At 46.3% G+C, this 20192-nt stretch overlaps 1 protein-coding gene across 8 annotated transcripts in view; it reads left to right on the forward strand.

Moving 5' to 3' along the window:
* The window catches only part of Epac (Exchange protein directly activated by cAMP), a 415242-nt gene that overhangs the window by 381794 nt on the left and 13256 nt on the right, over window positions 1-20192 (forward strand). For 6 of the 8 annotated variants that reach the window (XM_065440668.2, XM_065440669.2, XM_065440670.2 and 3 more), the window contains 9 exons: window positions 407-483; window positions 5980-6047; window positions 7053-7131; window positions 9557-9666; window positions 13007-13092; window positions 13229-13307; window positions 14094-14238; window positions 16310-16407; window positions 18585-18739. In XM_065440668.2, coding sequence (XP_065296740.1) covers window positions 407-483; window positions 5980-6047; window positions 7053-7131; window positions 9557-9666; window positions 13007-13092; window positions 13229-13307; window positions 14094-14238; window positions 16310-16407; window positions 18585-18739 — 897 coding nt within the window. The remainder of the gene's footprint in view (window positions 1-406; window positions 484-5979; window positions 6048-7052; window positions 7132-9556; window positions 9667-13006; window positions 13093-13228; window positions 13308-14093; window positions 14239-16309; window positions 16408-18584; window positions 18740-20192) is intronic. The other 2 variants (XM_070532230.1, XM_070532231.1) reach the window with 1 other exon arrangement.

Here is a 20192-nt window from a genome sequence, read left to right on the forward strand (position 1 = left end):
TTTCTCAATTGTGTGGAGAATTCTAGAGAATGTTATAGGTACACGCGAGAGAAAGATTTGACAGAAGGGCAGACCATACCTCTGTCGAAGGACAATTTCTCTGTGTTCTCGTTATTTTGGCTCGACAGCGCCGACTTATCGCTGTATCTTTTTGGAGAAATGAAGACTTGTCGTCACGTTAAATAGAAAAAGCGCTGCGACAGTATAACTCGGCAATAAGACCTGCTTGAGCGTCGGCTTCCTTATGAATGCGCGCTGCCATTTCACCTCGCTTACGAATTGCTTTGCTCACCTGTGCTGAGTGACGAAATACAAGGTATTATATCATTTTGAGGTAACCAAAAGTAATGTGTTTTCGAGTCATATTGTGAAGTGTTTTCTCTTTTGTCATTCTCCGCATGTGAAGTCTTCAACCAAGGTGACGAGGGCAAGTCCTGGTACATCATACTACGGGGCTCCGTCAACGTCGTCATCTACGGCAAGGTAAGCAGTTCACAGACGTTGTAAGGAGCTGATTCGTTAAAATATGAATGGAAAATGCTTCGTTAGCAGCTGAAGCGAGCATTCACTGCAGCCTAAAGGACAACAAAAACGCTCGGCGTGGTATTCTCCTGCCTAAAGTAATATCACTTAATATGATTAGCTATTAGCTAATTAGCCGATTAGCTATTACGAAACAGATGTGGCAGAGTTATTCGTATTATAATTACTGCGGGGACATCTCGACGAAATGTCGGTCGTCTTGACCTGCGACTATGGGGCCTAAAACTGCAACACAGTATTTACGGGCAACGCATACGTCTTTCACTGGGTCGTTTTTGTGTCGAACATCTTTGTGACTTCTTATAGATATGTTCTCATTCAGTCTAACTTGTTATCGCAAATTTGTTGCACGGAAGTGATTAGTTTGACTTAGACCGTGACTAACATATAGTAATAATAATGACTAATATGACTAATGACTAATAATATAATAAACTAAGAACAAAACCATTCACAACGGTGCCCTATGAACCAAGCCTTCGCTGCTTTGCGAAAGACTCCCGCATTCTATTCGTTGTTGCCTTTGTCATAGAATGGTTGTACAAGCATACTGCTAGATGGCTGTGCTTCATATATAGAGAGAGAAGGGAAGAAGGAAAGGCAGGGAGGTTAACCAGACTAAGTCCAGTTTGCTACCCTACACGTGGGGAGCGGAATGAGGAGTGAAAGAGAGAGAGAGAGAACTTAGGTGTAGGATGTCTATAGTCGGGCACTCAAGTTTGTTGCCTTCAGGTAGGGAAAAAGAGCTAGAACTGCTTTCTGGGCTAATGAATATAGAAATCTAATGCGGGCGTGCAGATTGCAAGGTGTACTGATGTGCTAGGAAAGCGTTCCTCACTTGGTAGAGAACGCATTGACGGAAGGGGATGCGCGGTGTACAAAGGTGTGCATTGGTGTGATGAGGCTTCTTCTCGGCTGACGTAACGTGTAGCTTCTAGACAAATGCCACGTTAGTAGGGCGTTCTGAGATACCGTAAAAAGGTGGCTTAGCATATACCCGAAAACCCAAAGTCGTCTTTTGTTTCTTTTTTTGTTTGTTTGTATTTGGGTATGTTTCGGCGTGCACGCCCTAATTTTGAGTCTCTTATCCCGATATTTGAGAAAGAAATCCCTACTGCAGAACTGCGTGCAGCAGCCCTTCGTGCGGATCTCTCTGGTTTCTTGCTGGTGCAGCGAAGGACGATGTATTCAGTGCGAATTTCTGAAGGTCGTTGCGGCGTCAGTGCAGGGAGCATGTTCAGTGCAGTATTGTGACGGGCGCCTTTTAGGTTAAAAACAAAAACAAAAGGGAAGTGTGCGAACTGAACTCCACTACTGCGCCTTGGAAACTATAGAATGCGGGCGACATTCAGTAAAGCTACGTACGTGGCTCATCTCGTTTCATGAAAGTTGGCACTGTCCTCTACCTTTCAACCCGTCTCTTTTAAAAGAAAACCGCGTGAAACGGCATGACAGCCTCTCGGTCCGGCTTATCACTATGAAAGCAAAGGCCTCCCAGCCAGCCGGCACGCTGTTTTTCCTCCTACACGCGTTTGTTCTTTCTTTTTACCGCCCATGTTCGCTCTGACACGCAACGGAATGCGCTCGGCATTCTCACCTAGTGGCGTTACGTAAGCGTCGTTTCCGTGGGACACTCGGGCAGCTGCCAAAATGTCACTTTTAGGCTCCCTCACGGCGAGAAAATGAAAACGTCGGGTGTCGTCAGGGAAAGCGCCGTTGAGTTTACTATATCTGGTAATGCAGTCTTAGTTATGGCAGACGTACCCGGGCACCGGTGTGTGGCACGCTGTCGACCTTATTATGCAAATTGGGCAAGTTGTGTGTGTGTGTGTGTGTGTGTGCGTGTGCGTGTGCGTGTGCGTGTGTGTGTGTGTGTGTGTGTGTGTGTGTGTGTGTGTGTGTGTGTGTGTGTGTGTGTGTGTGTGTTTGCGCGTGCGCGCGCGCGGGGTGCGGGGACAGAATGCGCGTTCTGTGTTTGTTTTGCTCGGCACTGTTATGTATGCGGTGCGGTTGCAGCGTGACACGCTGTCAGCCGTTATTCGCGCAAAGCTTGCAGCTTCCAGTTCAATCGTGTTGACCGAGAGGCTGCTGCGCTTCCTTCTCTGCAGGCTTCACAGGTGTGGCGTGACAAAGTCTCTTGCGTAGCGTTTGGTTCGCGTGTGCTGCTCTCGCGAGAGAATTCAGGAAAGCATAAATTTTGGTTTGGTGTTAAAGTGAGGCTTCCTGTTCATGTGCCAGTATTTTTTATTTCTCGCACTACAACTGTCACAATGCACCGCTGACTTTATATACTGGACTGGCAGCCGTTCGTTTTGTTTAATGTGACTGCGGTTAACTAGAAGCTTGAAACAGGGTTTGCGCGCTTCGAGGACCCTCTCCATTACGATTTGACGAAGTGTGTCGTCTTAATCTGTCGTGTCGTAGTCATTATCCCGTAGTCGTCTGTGAGGCTACCTCCTCCCCTTCGGCATACGGCGAAGAAAAGCAATACGCTTCCAATCGCCACCACAAAACGGGAATCGTACCTCTGCAGTAATTAGGGTTGCCACCCGTCCCGGATTTAGCGGGACAGTCCCGAATGCTGAGCAAATGTCCCGTGTCCCGACTTGACCCGGTTAGGACGGCCAAATGTACCAAAGTGTTTTCTTTTCTACAAGACAACAATAAATAGACATTATTTGCTTTTCTATAGTGGCTCACAGCTCCTTCGCACGTAAACTCTTTTTTTCTTTTTGTCCTATTGCGTAAAGGCTGTTTCGCTTTTTGTCGTGGTACTAGTTCTGACGTAGACCCGCCGTGGTTGCTCAGTGGCTATGGTGTTAGGCTGCTGAGCACGAGGTCGCGGGATCGAATCCCGGCCATGGCGGCCGCATTTCGATGGGGGCGAAATGCGAAAACACCCGTGTGCTTAGATTTAGGTGCACGTTAAAGAACCCCAGGTGGTCAAAATTTCCGGAGTCCCCCACTACGGCGTGCCTCATAATCAGAAAGTGGTTTTGGCACGTAAAACCCTATATATTATTATTATTAGTTCTGACGTAAGCCCTACGTGTTCACATTACCTCCGTTCGTATTAGTAGCCCTGATAGGCAACTACACGGCCCCTTGTTGTAAATCGGGAGACGGCTGGCGGCTCCTAACACTGACAGGACCGGTCGTTGCCACGCGCTCTTTTCCCCTGACTCATTCCTGCCGTGACGACTTCGTCTACTCGAGAATTGGCAACCCCTAGCAATGATGTGCTTGACGCTCAAGCCACTCTGCTATATAGGTAGCGGCGAAATAGTGTGTCTATGACGTCTTTCGGCTCCTCGCTCGCTTCCACACGTGCAGTTAGCTAAAGCATGGCCTTCAAGATCGGTTGTCGTTACCCAGAGAAAGAGAGAGAAGGAGAGAGCCGTCGCCGGGGCGTTGATTTGGATTTGGAATTAGTGCGCGGTTTTGTGCGCCACGCAGACTATCTGGTGCCGTTTGTGCACGTATTTTGGAGGCCGCGACAGGCGATACTCTAGCGCACCAAGATGATGTTGTGTGCATCGCAAATGAGAAGTCGTAATTGAGAATTTGGCAGCGTTTGCCGTCAGAAACTGCGGCTGTCGCAGCAAATGAGTTCAGGCTCGAAGGAATCGCTGAAGCCAGCAGATCTCGTTTGTTTACTATTTCAGGAATGTTGCCCTGACATCGGCAAAGCTAAAAAAAAATAGAGAAAGACTTGATAGCTCTGCTGTACAAGAACAGTGAAAGATAAAAGAGACGCTAATCTTATATATTTACGACTAGCAATCCCTTCGTGCTGGCGATAGCTGCACTGACTAAAGCTGCGTTTTTTTTTCCCCCAATGTCAACTGCCTGTAATCAGGGACGAAAAAACTCCCATGTACCACAAGGAGGCCTATACTAGTCATACTCTCGCGCGTCACTTTATGAGAACAAGCTTCTCGCTTGTTCTTTGGTCGTCGGGAAGGCTGTAACTCAGAAAGCCGTGCGCCATGGTTGCCCGTGATTCCTGCTGTATGGCGAAAATTTCGAGCCGCACGCGCCGTTGTGCGTCGTTTCTTGTTCCTTCCTGCCTCAGAAAGAAGCCACAGGTGGGCCCAACTACAAATTTTGTTTATTTCGTTTTTTTAAATCTCATTTTCGGCTCGTATAAGCTCCTTCAGTGAAAAAAATAATATTGTGTATGGCGACTGTGTTTTGTCTTCTGGAGTCTGTGGTCTCGTTCGCGGATTAAACAGCGTCGTCGAAATTATGCAGTGACTCGTTCTCATGGTTCTGGCTAGAAGCATTTATGTTTAATTTTATGAGATGTGATGAAAAAAAAAAAGAAACTTTTTGCCTCGTGATGAAATCTCAGGGCTTGTCCATTTCACGCTGTTCTTTGTTCTTTAAGTTTCCGCGCTCTTGCATGAGAAATGCGCGTCACACTCAACCATATTTGTTGTTTCCCATTTGTACGAGTACATGGATTTCCTTGGTAGATGTGACAGAGCTCCATTCAAGGCGCCACTTTCTTTTCTTTCGCTGCCGGGTTTTTCTTTTCTTTCCCGTCTCACAAGTGGTCGTAGTCACTCCGGCTTTGGTATCATGGATTTCTGCATCTTTCTGAACAACGCAAGAAGTAATCAAATAAGCTTTGCTCATTTGCTCGACCGGGTAATGGTAGCGAAGGTGTTAGAAAGTGACCGAGCATTGTCGTCATCACAAGGCTCTCCTTTCTGTTTGTACGATTTTCGATTATTGTTTTCTCATGGTATTTCTTGTCTGCTTGGCGTAAGTTTATGTTATTCTAGCTGAATCTTTCGGAGAAAGCAGAGGACCTTCGCGAAGGATGCGATACGTAGTAACGGTAAACAGTGGTCTCTGAGGTCCTTATATTCAAGCTCTCCTGTACCTGGCACGTCACCTCGGTACCAGATAGCAGGGCCTCCCTATACCATTGGGCGGCGCAGCCCCCTCTTGCGTTTCATAGCGCTTGCGTGTTGTTTCTTAGCTAATGTTATGCAGCCAAGTATTCCGAGCGCATTCACGAAGGCGCTGGGGAGCGTAAGCGTGATTCAAGCAACTTTCATTGAAGGCAGTCGCCGCTAAGCGGCCTTGAAAATCAATTTGGGACAGCGCCTCATTAGGCGGCGCTTTCCTACATTCCGTGAAGTCGAACAGGAGTTGCGAGTCGGGGACTGTGGCGTTTGTGAACGTGATGTCTAAAGCATCACTACAGACGCGGGCGGAAGTGATGGCTAGCCGGAGTTTGATGATAAGGCAGCGATATTCTCAGGTATGAAAGGCACGCTGATTCGTGCAGGACAATGCGTAATTGGAGAACAGTGGAAAGCCGGCCCTGTGTTTGCAGGCGAGTTAATTGGGCTGCTCCTGCTGCTGATAACGTTGCTGTAGTTGATGATGGCGATGATGATTTTTTATTTCTCATCGCGGCAGGGCGTCGTGTGCACTCTGCACGAGGGAGACGACTTCGGCAAGCTGGCGCTCGTCAACGATGCACCACGGTGAGTAATTTACACGGAATGCGCGGTTCTCTCCGTTTGTCGAGATTCGTCAAGCGTGATTGACAGAAGTCGCTATGTTGCGTCGGTCAGAACTACCACTTCATCTGTTTTGTTCGCGGTTAGCGATTACTAAGTGACGGTATAGCGAGAACAATGATTCATTTTTACGGCTCTCAATAACAAAGCGAATGTATTATTAAATGGGGGTATGAAAAATTTCAGCCTGCTCCGTAGACGTGAAGGTGATCACCACCACGTTTGATATCTTTGGTGGCGCCGCCTAACTGTTACCAGCGCTGCGGCTCTTTGTTAACTGTTATCAGCATTGTGACTGTGACTCACTGTGATCTGTCACTGGAAGCCACGGGATGTGTTGCGGATCACTGTGGGGGGTGATAGCAATGTTTTGTGAGAGTCGCCTCAACGACTTTGTCTGATGAGCCCGGCGCACTTCACAACTTGTTATGGAGATTCAACGTTATATCGTTTACTGACACTATAGCTGCAGATAGAACTGTCGATATTTTCGGATATGACAATTTACTTGTGCATTTAGCAAGGTCAGAGCTATATACATGTCAAACTGATGGTTACTGATTTAAGGTTACGCAGTTTGCTTCCGAAAAAAACAAAACAGAAGAGCACACTTTGTTGTTTATCCAAGCGTGCGCGAATTTAGCTATTTGCGATGTAGTTTGCAAGTATTTACCCACACTTGTTTAGCGTAGGACTTGCCTACCCTGATTTCGCCCTTTTTCTCAATTTTAATTTTTTTCTGCGTTTGTTTCCGCTGTCTGGAACTCTTGTGCTGCATGCGTACAAACGTTTCGCTCGTTAATACTGACAGTGTAGTTTTGTTGCTGGATCACTGCCGCAGTGCTGTCATATATGAGTGACATTCCTGCTTCACTCATTGTTCTGTCTTTCTTTTTTATCTTTCCTCCTCCCCCTCCCACCATTTCTTTTTTTGCTCGTCTTCCTGCTTCCTTCCCGACGCCTTCGCAGCGCGGCGACCATAACGACTCGCGAGGACAACTGCCACTTTCTGCGAGTCGACAAGGAAGACTTCAACCGCATCCTCAGGGTGAGTTCACTGGTCCACCGCCTGGCTGCGCTGTGCAACGGTTGGTTCGCCGGCGCGCGGTTTGTGTGCGCGCGAGGCTGACCGCTTCGCATGGCTGGAGCTCTTGCCATCTAGGTCTTCCGCGCTGTCCGCCCGCACCCAGCCAAACAGAGCGCGGACATATCCGCAGTGTAGATCGCGCTGCATGGGCAACGACGGACGTGCGCGCACTTTATGTAGGCCAAGTATCGTCACGGGGAACACGCGTCGCGAGAAGGAAATCCGCTCGAGAGTACAAAACATACTGGAGAGCGTATTCGGGCAGACACTTTCCGAGTCATTGGCGGCGCAGCTTACAGACGTATCCTTCAACACGAGAAGGAGTGTAATTGCGGCCTTCTGTCATTGAAAATCCAACGCGGCGAGATTAGGGAGGAGGGCAAGGAAACGCGAAAGACAGCTGAACAAGGCGCGATGTGCTTCGAAAGCGATAGGCGAAACGTTAAAAGATTGTCGGTGGTGGGAATTATGTCAAACCGGAGTAGGCGATATTCAGCATGCGTGGAATTAAGACGAAGAAGTACTCTTAATTAGGCGGTCATGTAGAGCGTATAAGGAGATAAACGGTGGTCTCTTACAGTGGCATAATGACTGCTAAGACAAAGGAAACTCAGTAGCGGGCGTATGAGGAGAAAATGAATTTAATAGATCAGGAGGTCCGCGGTGCATGACCAGTTGGGGTAACCCAGAAAGTGGTTGCATAAAATTCTCTGCGAACGGACTTTATCCTGCTGTGTAGTTCAAATACAGCCGTTGGTGACGATGCAATAAAGGCGCGGATGTACCCGTCGCTCTCAACAACACTCAAAATTAATCGAGGTGGTGGTTTCAGTCCCGTCATGTTGGCGGCCTTTCTTCGTCAGCAATTAATAATATTAAGGCATACTGATTGCAACAGTCGGAGTACGGCGCCACGCGTGACTGGCTTCTTCGACCGTTGTCGAGCAAAAAAAAAAAAAGACACATGCTGGAAGGGATGAAACTGCTCCTGCGAGGCGATAAGAGATCCCAAGAAACTGAATTATGGAGGCTCAGTCGTATAGAGCAATTAGGCTTGAACACTTGGCAATGTGGAAAAGTCTCGCCGTCGGTACGATCGACTTATGTTGTCAGGGTTAGTGATGAAATAATATTGCTTTTTTTTACTGCTTTCGCGGAAGACGGGCATCTTCTTAATTAAAAGCGCGATCTCAACAGACCATAACAAAGAAATAAGTATGGACGAAGGAAGGGGTGGCGAGAGAGAATGGCGCAGTGACGAAATTACCGCGCCGGTAGTTGAATGTCGACGCACGATACCACGTTATTCAGACATCTATGCCGCTGTGCGAGTCGTGCTCGTTGTGGCGGAAAAGCCTGGACATAGGCGTCAAGGGAAGGAAAAGAGTCGCGGTTGAGCGCGCGCGTAGGTTAGAGGGAGCTGTCCATGCTGGTGCGTTGCAAGCGTGCTCGCCTTAACGCGCGCTGAAGTTGTCGGTATAGCCTGGAACCGCCCGCTCCGTACGAAACCTTTCCCTGGGCGGTTCTGCTGGCTGTGCTGGCGCTGAACAGCGTACTGCGCGTTCGCATAGCGAAGTCGCTCGCGTCCAACTGAAGCACAGTCATGGAGGCGCGCTGCGTCGAGCGGTTGGCGTATGTGTACTGTGAGGCGATTGCGAGTGGCGGCCAGGGCTTTTGCGACGCTGCCATGCATCGGCTGGGTCGTGAAGGTGTGAACACGTTTTTTGTGTTGGTAGCCAGCAGTGTTTTCTCGTTCTACATGTGCGGTAGTTTGACGTGAACAGAAACAGCTTCATAACAGAGATAGCATTTAGCATTCACTTTTGGCTTAGAGCTATAGTGAAGTATGAAGTATAGATGTATGAAGTATGAAGTGAGCTGAATATAAACTAATGTTGTATGTCTTGGCGTTCTGCAAGTAGTGCAAAGTATGAAGTGTGTTCGTTTCCTGAAGCAGTGGTTTGGGTGAGGTGGTTAGGGGTTGGGCATGTGTAAAAGAAGGTATTATGTGCCTGGGCCCTCGAGGGAATGACTTAAGGACTTCGTCGGTATTGAGCTGTTCACCGCATTTGCCTTTGGGTGCCACAACTACGCTGCTGTGTCGAGTTTCGAGGCAGTATACGAACTAAGCGATTTCTTTTTCTGCCTTTCAATTCGAACCAAGAATGAATGCTCTGGTTTTATGTTAAGCTGAGAAAATGTGAGCAAAGTTGTACTTTGGTACTGCCAAAGTGCACTGCGAAAGTGTCAGATGCTCGAGACGACTTCTCGTTGACCGTAAAAGTGACTTGTAGATAACTTGTTGCGGGAAAGCGGTACTTTGTACTCACTTGCCGAACCTTCTCAGGTACCTTGAGCATACTTCTATATTTTTATTTGTCTGTAGGACGTGGAAGCGAACACAGTAAGGTTAAAAGAACACGGCCAAGATGTTCTACTGCTGCAAAAGATACCGGCTGACGCAAGAAACACCAACGGTGCACATTCTCATTACAAGTGAGTACATCTGTCGCGAATTCGTTATCCGCGGATGATGGTGGTTACGGCACTGCGCTGCAATGCACGAGGTCGCGGGATGAAATTGCGACCGCGGCGGCCGCCTTTCTACGCGGAGGCTAATTGCAGAAACGCCCGCGTACCGTGCTACGGGTTCGCGTTAAGGAATCCCAGGTGGCGAAAATAATCTGGAGGCCCCAACTACGGTGCACCCTCGTAATCAGATCGTGGTCACGGCACGTAAACACCAGAATTTAATTTTTAATTTCTGATAAATATTGTTATTATTATTGATCATGTAAACATACAGAAACACCACACACATGCACAAAAAAAAACAAACAAACGAAGAAGCGCGCTAGCAACTGTTTCGTGAAAGGGGGCTGCACCCGAGAAAGCTCCATGCTTTAAGTTCTAAACCTGGGCCCGCACTCGCAACAGTAGTGCGGCTCCTGAGACAAGGCGTCGGTCAGTTTTGTAAGCGAACATTATATCAGTGAAGGTCACCGCCCAGTGACATGGTTATCTCGGACGGCGTTGCAAATTTGGTGCCGAATTTTCTAGTGCGAAGCGTTGATATACCATAAGCGTTAGTTGCATTGCCAAAGTCTAGAACATGGCTGTGACGTCAGAGTCATGACAGATAGTGCCATGTGTGGCGGTCCCGCCGAGATTTAATCAGCAAGGCTTTTTCCAGGGTTTATCGGGAAGAGCTAAGTAGGTCAGCGGGCACACGACACGCTGGAACTATAGGAAGCCTGGCTTGCGAGAACTGGGCGGTAGCTTTTAGATATTTCATCAAATGTACGGAAAAGCTGAAAAAATCTGATTGTAGATCGGGAATGCTGCTGCATTCACTCACGTATTGTCAAGACACTGCTGAGCGGTCGCTGTCGGGGCTGTAGATAACTTTCTTCTGATAGGTAAATGACTGGATTTCCTTTACTGTATTTGCAAAAGGCAAATCTGCTTCACAAGAAAGAGTATAGGCACACAACGGTTTTCGGTCTAGTCAGGCTAGCAAATATGTACAGTATGATGATTATCTTGTGCGTGTGCTTTCGTTGAACTGCGTTTCTAGTGTCGCACCTCGTAGCGCTGAACCAAAAAGAAAAAAAAGAGCGAGGAAACGGCCCACAGACCAAGCAGCAGAAGCGGGCCCCCACATGCTTATATATAATTTCTATCCGACAGTATGCCGCGTAGCCACAGAGGCGAAAAGAAAGTAACATCGGAAAATTTGGAATTTGCCATTCTGTTTGTTTTAGTTGGTATGACTGAAATGCGTACTCAGCATACAGGATGGAACCCTTAAATGTGTGTATGTATGCAGGCTCTCCCAATTATCATGCACCAAGATCTAAAAATAAGCATATGCCACGTAGCTGGACAGAACCATGGTAATGAGTGTTTGCCGTAGCTTAGGGATACTCAGATTATTTTTTTTTGCACTCTGCTTAACTATATAGTTAGTCTTAATTAATTAATTAACCAACTTCTCAAATATTATAATTAGATGAAAAGTGCCGATGAGAAAATAAGTAGAGCGTCAGAAAAGAACTCCTGATGCAGCTTTCTGTTGCTTATTACGTGCTATATCAAAGTGCTTTTCCGAGCGTGAAAGAAACCTGCAGGTTCACAAAGTGCCTCAAGTGGCCAGTCGCGCGGCATTATTGAGCGTATTTGCGGGCTTCCTTCACGCTCGGAAAAACACTTCGATGTAGCACGTACTGAGCAACAGAAAGTTGTACCGGGAGTTTTTTATGACGTTCTACAAGTTTCTCATTTACGCTTTTCATGGTTATACTAGGACAATGCCAGCAAACTTGAAAGCAGAAAAAATCGAGAAGCAGACATAGACAAAGAGACAGGAAGGTGGCTGGACTGAACTTCATTCAATCAATTGAAGTCCAGCTACTTTCCTGTCTCTTTGTCTATGTCTGCTTCTCTATGTTTTCTACTTTCAAGTTTGCTGGCATTCTCCTAGTATGACCATGTACCAACTAGCCCAACAAGCCACTCTCATGCACACTTTTAATCTAATTATAACATTTAAGAAGTTGATTGATTAACTAAGACTTGTAATTAGACGGAATGCAAAAAATATCTCAGCATCGCAAAGCGACGACAAACAAGATTACCTTGGTTTTGTCCAGCTACATTGCATTTGCATATTTTTAAATCTTGGTCCACGATAGCTGGGACACGTTGCCTGTACATACATATTACCTGTACAGCAGAAAAAACAGCGTAGTAACTGCTTATTCAAAGTGAACACGTTGTATTTGGTCATGCGGCAACTTTACTTTGTGTGTCTTTAGAGTCAATATCTTTCTCTGGCTCTTTCGCAAGATCGGTGGTTTGCGGTCACTGAGTGGTTAGTAGTCGAACCTTCACCGCTGCCACAAAGGTGTCGATGCAAAGCAAACATGCTCTCGCGCAACTGACTGGCGGGGCTGCGTTCTTGGGCCAAGGCCAACTATTGTAGCTCTCTCAGTCGCACGTGCAGGCGCACGTGCAGCTTCGGGGCATCTGAAGTCTTGCGTGCTTCAGCTCTGCCGGAGCGCTAGCGAAAGACAACCTTCTCGCGCGGCCCTTTCTCTCTGAAGCGGCTGCTGAAGTAGAGGATAGCAGTCGGCTTTCACGCCGGCGCTCTTGCCGCTGGAGACGTGATGCAGACACACATGACATATATGACACAGACACATATGACACAATGGCTTCATGTAGACCCGCCTAGCTATACGGCCATTACGGAGGTGCTGGTTAAAGGTTATCTCCCTGCAGAATTACGCACACGACCGCTACCTAAATACCCTGACTTAAACGCGCGTCAAGGCGAATCTTTCCTTTATTCAATCGAATAGCTTTCTAGGGGCGTTCAACTATTCACTTACATTGGCAATCATTGTGGATGCTTTCTGCACAATTTTGTTTAATGTTTGCATTTACAAATTTTCAAAAAAGGTATTTAATCTTCTAGCGTAAACGTCTGACACCGCATTTGCAAAGCTTTTAGTGCGTCATAGTCACCACTGAGTGCAGTGGCTGTGACGTTACGGGACTGATTAGGAGTCCGCGGATTCGATCCCGGTATATAACAACCTTCCACTGTTCAAGAGGGCCAATTGTTCTTGACAACATACCGCGAGCGCCAGTAAGACTAGCGACAAATCACGAAAAAATATGTTTGGAATTTGAATAGACTTGTTGGATTTACCGCTGTGATAGTCAAGGCTGAGCGGAAGTCGGTTATATGGGAGCTAAATGTCGCGGACGTCGTAGTGTATCTATCGTCTGAAACTCTGCCTCACTGAAATTGTTGTTCTTCTTCGAACAGGTATATGGTTATGGCAGGAACCCCGCAGAAGATGTTGGAACATCTATTAGAAACCCGGATAGACACTAGAACAGAAGAATCCTCAGGTAATGAATGACTTGACCTCTTGCACTTGTTTTTTCTCCTCTGTATCATTCTTGAGATTCTGATGAAATGGATTTCACGTGACCCTTAATTTACACGATGCCATAATTAATGGATTGTCGCTTTTCTTGATTTCAGATACTTTCTTAGAAGATTTTCTGCTGACTCACGTCATATTTATGCCAAGCCATCAGCTGTGCCCAGAACTTATGAAGCAATATCCTTTTCGTCGATGTGTGAAAGCTATCTATGAACGAATATTTTTACGTTTATACGACATTGGGAAATGAGCTGACGGAAAACTATGAAACTTTTCTAGGAATAATTAGCGCTGCACAAGCCTATATATTGCTTTACAACGTCGAATAGGGTCATGGGTGTATTAAATTATAGATTTTTGTTCGTGGTTCAGTGGTTAACTCGAGAGCTCGAACACATTGCCTGCAATGATCAAGGTTCTCGCCTCACGATGCGCAGATCGTTTGCTATACTTGTCGCCATCACACTGCGATGACACAAACAACAGCGTCTTCTGCAGAAAGATTTCATTGTATCTTATGACGGATGTGTACATCGGAGCACACCGGATGTACCCGGCACACAATCGTACCGAGTACACTATTGAGCGGCAGCAGCAGTGTTGTCAATGTTTATTATGCCAGCCCGTAGACCTAAAAAACTTCAGCAACGTTGAGCAATCCTTACGAGCGCAGTTTATTGGGAATACTGGTCATCATTTTTTTTTTTTATAGTGGACGACTGTCCGCTTTCAGCGTCAGTACTATGCACAGAGGCTGAAGGAATAGACACCTTTATGTAATGACGTTTATTCAGCGCACGAAATACTGTAACAAAGCAAAACGCAGGACGTGCCCAAGTGAGCGTTGCTTGTGGGGCACAGCCCCGAAATGGCAGCACGGCACGAAACGCACACCGTGCTTTGTGTTCTAGAAAGCGATAGAGATAAAAGTGCAGTGTTTTTGTCCTTAACGCCAGATCCCACTTATCGAATCGATCTAGCGAATTCGAGGCAAGAGAAGGAGTTCATCCTCGCAAACAAGAGACGGGTTGTGCAATTCGCCAACAGCTGGGCGCTCACGGTGCGGGAAGCCTTTTTCGAGGATCCAGTCATCCAGGCTTTTGTAGACGTAAGTACTAAAGGAAACTGTTTTTTTAAATGTGTATTGCCCTCGTTGCATACTTTCTGCATAAGTAAATACCACATTGTTATATACGTAAACGCGTAGATATTGGGGCGACTTTGCATTATTGAAACGAGCACAACTTTGTGTAATATACCTTTAACCGGATAGCGCCTTCCGAGGAATTCTGCAACCGCACTGAACCGCCTGATTGTCGTGGTTCAAAAGTACACGCTGCCGGTTTATTTCTGGCTCTCCTGTTGTTCTTCGACACTGAGCATGTTTAAAACGCAGGACTAACCTAAACATGGCATTATTGGGTATTGAAATGGTTTTAGAATAATTTGCTTTCACAGCGAAAACTTCGGCATGCTTCTAAGTGCAGCAACCGTAACTATTCTGTTTAATGGCGATGAAAAAGCACACACGCTACCATTGTTTTAGCGTCGGCTGTTAGCACACATTTAATCAAATTTTGTGATTCCAAATAGAGTGAACATTTCTGATATTCATGACTCATAGCAGTGCCATTGCGCGATTATCGACAATAATACCTGTGTCACACGGGCGCATTTGGAAGGCCTTCCGGTCGACGGCCTTCGAAATGCCACAACTCTATCGACTCAAAGGAGTTGTCGCGCTGCTACACGGCACTTTCGAAAGGCCGTTGAGTGGTTCAGGCGTTTCTCGTAAAATTGTGTGGCGCTGCGGATCCTTACTTTCATTTTCATGTCACGAAAAGTTAGGCAACATTAAAACCACTTAAAAGCACTATAATTTCTTTTATGTTTGTTTATACATTTAAAGAAATGTTTATACATTGCCATACATGTATTTTTAGTTTTTAAGTTGTTAAGTAGCGAAACTGCGGCAACGTTTGCGCCACTGCATGTCGCTGTTGTCGAGAGTATGTGCAGTTCGCAATATCAAGTGGCAAAAATACTTTATTGAATAATTAATCACACTCATATATAGTATTTTTAGAGCATTTTGGTTTGATTTGTTATTTCTAAGCGTGAGTACGAGCACACTGTGAACGAGAGGGCATGTTGGCGCTGTTTCCGTTTCCGTTGCTCAAAGGCCATCGAGATTTCGATAGAGTTGTAAGGTGCTTCGTTGACTCGATAGACTATTGACTCAGCGGCCTTCGAAACCACCCGTGTAGCAGCTCGAAGTTGACCTTTGAGTCAACTGACTATCGGTTGGAAGGCCTTCCAAACGCCCTTGTGACACGGGTATAAAATTGTTATTGCTCTGCGTTTCACTAATTAGCTAGCTTTCTGACTCATGATGCATGGTCCCATGTTCGGATCTGTGCGGACTTGATGTCCCTGAGCAGTCGAACAATTTTCATTTAGAGTCCCAAGAGTGTCGCCAGTTCTGAAATGGTTGTGCCCCCCGCCTCATTTGCAACGACATATGGTGGGGCTTTCCGAATGCCACGTGCCACAGTGCTGAGTCAGAGATTTCTGGGAAACTGCGTGCAACATGGATTTCGGTGTACGTTCGGAGGAGACTTCTCGAAACTGGTGCTTCTTTCAGGGATGGCACTTGGTGGGTATAGCGTTGGGCGGCCTCAGTTACGCTCTTGCAGTAGACACGCCGATGTAAATCAACAAAAGGGTAATTAATGAAATATGAAGGAATAGAAACGCTAATAGCGATTATCACGAAAACTCTGATGTGTGTTACAGCTAGTAACCTTGGCGGACAAAATCTGTCACTTGGCTGGCCAATATCCCCGTTTTAGTTTACTCATGGACGCTGTCATCTGGTGAGAAATTCCGCAAAGAACACGAGCGGAACACACAGTCTTTCCTGGAAAGCTCGTTTCCACTTTCTAATGTTTAATTATATGCTGCCCTCTTAGTGTCTTTTTTCTTGTTGGGCCAGTTAACTCGTTTATTCAAGAACATTTAGACACTGTAGTGAGGGTAATAGTGCAATATGTGAGAGAAAATAAACCGAAAGGGCCTCATAACAATCTGTTAGGAAGCTGTCGTCATTCCGTCTTGTACTTCTACTGCGAAGCAGGTTGCTCCGGCATACTCGAGCCTGGGCCAATTTTGTTTTGCAGGAGCTCCTAAAGGCGGTCAAAGAGGACAGCACGAAATACGCAGGCTGCCTGCAGGAAGAACTCAGGACAATGACGAGGATCATGGACTTACAGGAAAAGTAAGAAGAGTTGACGTTGCAGTAGAGTAGCCTGGCACTTTCTCTCTTTCTCTTTTTCTTCTCTGCTTGCTACCCTAACACGCATGGTCTGCGTTGTCACCGAGATGAGCTTCCGAAGAGACGTTCTTCGTATTCACATGTGTAGCCTTCGTGGAATGCCTATGCCCATTCAGGTGCCGATTATTCCTGCACATTGAATACCTTAATTTTTCCACATTTGTGGCATCTTCACTATCATGAAAAGCACGCAGATACAGAACGAATTAAGAATATTAAATTATTCTGTGTATTTTATCAATTTCCCAGAATGTGAGTTCCGGACGAGAACTCCGTAAAGGAACATCAGATAAAAGAACAAACGCTATTTCACATCTAGCAATCTCGGAAAGCACCTAATCATCCACTTGAGAAATTTTCCTGATGTGCAACGTCTGAGAAAAAAAAAAGAAGGAAGTTTTTGAACAAATTTCATAACTAAATACTGACACCTAGAGCAAACGCGCAGCAGCCTACCTTCCCAACCCTATTTTATTGAAAGACTTTCCTTGCATTATTCTTCAGCAGAGGTCTATTCAGAATTGTGTCAAGATGTATGTAACAGATCTTACATTTTATTGCTTCCATCAGTGCTAATGTGTGTGATGCGGTATTTTTGCGTGCACAATTGTGGACATAGCGCCTGAAAGGATGTGATACCCTAGGAACTACTGGTCTCATTCGCTCAGCGATGCTGTTTAACGTACAACGAGGCGCTTCGAACCACAGCAACCGCCATGAGTGTTCACCGATTGTCTAACGTCAATAGGTGACGTGAACAGGTTGAAGTGACAGAACTTTTTAAAATACATCTAAACTCGTTTCAGGTTAGGTTTTCACGTTCTCAGACTGGTAAATTAAAAGCCTGTACTGCGATCGTCGTTTATACAGCTGCTGTTTTGGACTTTGTTTCTATTTAGCGTGAGGCATCCCATTCTGGCTGTGCTTGATAACGGGTGCGATAAAAGGATTCTCAGGGACTAAAGAAACAGACATCCAGATCATTGCTTGTCTGTGTGGATAGGCTGGGAGTTGATGAACGGCGAGCCTGTGTTGACCCTCGCATCAGTAAACCAACGTGATGGATACTCAGCGCGGAAACATCTGTTGGCTCTATCTTTAAGCCGATACAGCGTGGAGGCCTCGCCCGAGGGGGGAACCTTTTAGCGTCCTGTTCTCGCTTTTCTAGGATAGCCTGCCTCTTTCCGTGTCGCTGCTTGAGACACGGAGTTACAGTATCGGACATGACTGGCATTATCTTAGCAAAAGGCGAGTTTTCAGTAAACACACTTGGGCGCCGACATGATACCCCGACTGTGTTCCGCTTGCATGCCATTGTGTTTGAGGCCACCTTGTTGTCAATTCAGGAGGATTACATTATCTAGAACTCGGTCTATCTTGCTCCTTTTAAAGAAAAAGGAAATGCCCCGTTGCAGTCACCTAAGCGAGGCCATTGTAATTTTTGTTCATGTCCAGCTTTGACATGGTTTCCGAGTTTTCACTAAGGTTTTTTCGTGGTTTTTCTAGTTCGAGTTTAAGAGCATGTACACAGCACTGGGCGACCTTCCAACTTGCTCGTAAATTCGTTTACGGTATACCTTGATTTAACCTTTCAGTTTCAAGAGCAGTGTTAGGTACGATGAGTGACATAGTCGCGTGACCATGCAATCTTTTTTCTTCTCCTTACTCACTCTCGTCTGCTATACCTGCAAGAACAAAACGCATGCGTCCGCAGCACTACCTGGATCACACTTGGCGTTAACAGGGAAGTGCGGAGCCGTGCTCCGTGTAGCGTCCGGGCAGCGAGCACGACCGCGCATTGAAGCGAACCTGCATAGGGGCAGAGTGACGCCTAGAGGCGTGGCTTCGTGTCGTCTGCTACACTCCGCTTCACCTCAACGAGACCTTGCGGGCCGAAAATCTGTAGCAGACGACGTGAAGCCACGCTTCCAGACGTCAGTGCGCTTGCGCATGTTTACTTTGATGCGTGGCCACGTGCTTCCGTGTTAACCCTAAGTGCGATCATGACAGAAACTGAGCTGCCTTTTGTTTTCCTTTTCTTTCGTTGCTGCTTAGCAGCCGATTCCTGAATGCACTACGTGCCGTAGGCTCTGAGAAAATTGGCTGGAAAAGTGCCATAGTGTATTTCTTTTCAGGTACGTGAAAGAACACGAGTGCTCGGCCCCGCAGCGTTGGAAGGTGGGTCCCTTCGGCCACATCCGTCACCTGTCGTCCGGAAGCACGACGTCTGAGGACACGGTTGACGTGCACCGGCCCATCAAGCCCAACGACGAGAGTGAGTGCCTGCTCACTTTCCGCTCCTACAGTGTATGTCGCGTAAACAGGAGCGCCGGATATTCCTGCCAAACTGTTGTCTCGGTGGCGTTCAAATTTGTCGATGAATTTCGTTTAATACCACTTAGCTGGGTATTAACTAACGCTTTCGTGCACATTGAATCGAATGTGGGTGGGGTCTGTAGCGACGCCTCTCAAAACGTGTCGGTTCCACTGCAATGTGACAATGACGCCATCTCTCACGGCTTCGGACAGTATTTTTGTGGCTGCCTCTACAAATGGCGCCACAGTTTTGTTGCATTATAACAAATAGAAAACTTCTTAGTGGCGTTGCTGCAGACGATGCCCACTTTGGATTTATTGCAGACGAAACAGGTAAGAAATTCGTGAAAACGTGATGGTCAACCTAACTCACTATAAAATTCTACCTTTGTGCAAAATTTGACCAGAGTCCATGGTTTAGCAGGAATAATCATGTATACATGACGCTTTTATTTATGCAGTACATGATGACAACTTTGAATTCATTCTCTTGGCGTCGAACTACTCGGCTATGCGTGTTGATGTACAAAAAGATTCAGAGCATTCAATCTATTCGTTTGTAGATTGTGTTTCTGTATTTCGCAGTTTCCAGAAAAAACTAATGCAAGACATTTCCGTACTCGGCGCAACACACCTTTTTCTGTGAGGCCAACCAGCTTCTTCGGTGCCTTCATTTTACTTTATAATTGTGTAAAGGTTTAAAGCAAGCAAGGAATTTGTGTTCATAGGGGAACGACGTTAGATTCGTACTTTTTGAAATTTTAAAGTTTGGTTACTCGTTGAACAGATACTGGCGTGAAAGATCTTGCACTCATTTTAAAAGAGACTGTTCATGCCCATAGGTTCCGCTTATGGAAGATGCGTATTCTAAAGTAGGTTCTGAAAACACACATGGGAATGCTCATGGGAAGTTCTTGCGGCAGAACGGTTCGTAACAACAGCCGCCAGCCATTCGCCCGATGTAGGACATATAGTTATCAAAGGCGGCCAGCCAATGGCAGAGGGCACCTATGAACGAAAAGCTTTGTGAATTTGGCCTCAGGCCATTTGGAACTGCAGTTTTGAAAACTTTTGGGGCGATGCTTTGGGAATAGTGGAAGCTGTAGACAGGGCTCCTTCGCTTGCCTCGCTAAGCTGAACACGTAAAGTTGGCAGTGTTTGCGTAAACAGGTAAAGTTGGCGTAAGAGGAATTACTGGAAGAAAGAAAATATTAGCGAGCAAGATTAGGTTACCAATTAGTCGGAAAATTATTCAATAAATAAAGTAGGAGCCGTACGTCTCGTTTTCACTGTGGCGAGAACTGTAGACGAGGTATCTTCTACGTTAATGAGAACAGGAAGAAAACGGCGCTCGCTCATAAATGACGGCGTGGTCATTTACTTTCTTTTCACATAGCAACGCGACTATCTGC

This window comes from Dermacentor albipictus, chromosome 1, assembly GCF_038994185.2.
Source record: "Dermacentor albipictus isolate Rhodes 1998 colony chromosome 1, USDA_Dalb.pri_finalv2, whole genome shotgun sequence".
Classification (NCBI taxonomy): Eukaryota; Metazoa; Arthropoda; class Arachnida; order Ixodida; family Ixodidae; genus Dermacentor; species Dermacentor albipictus.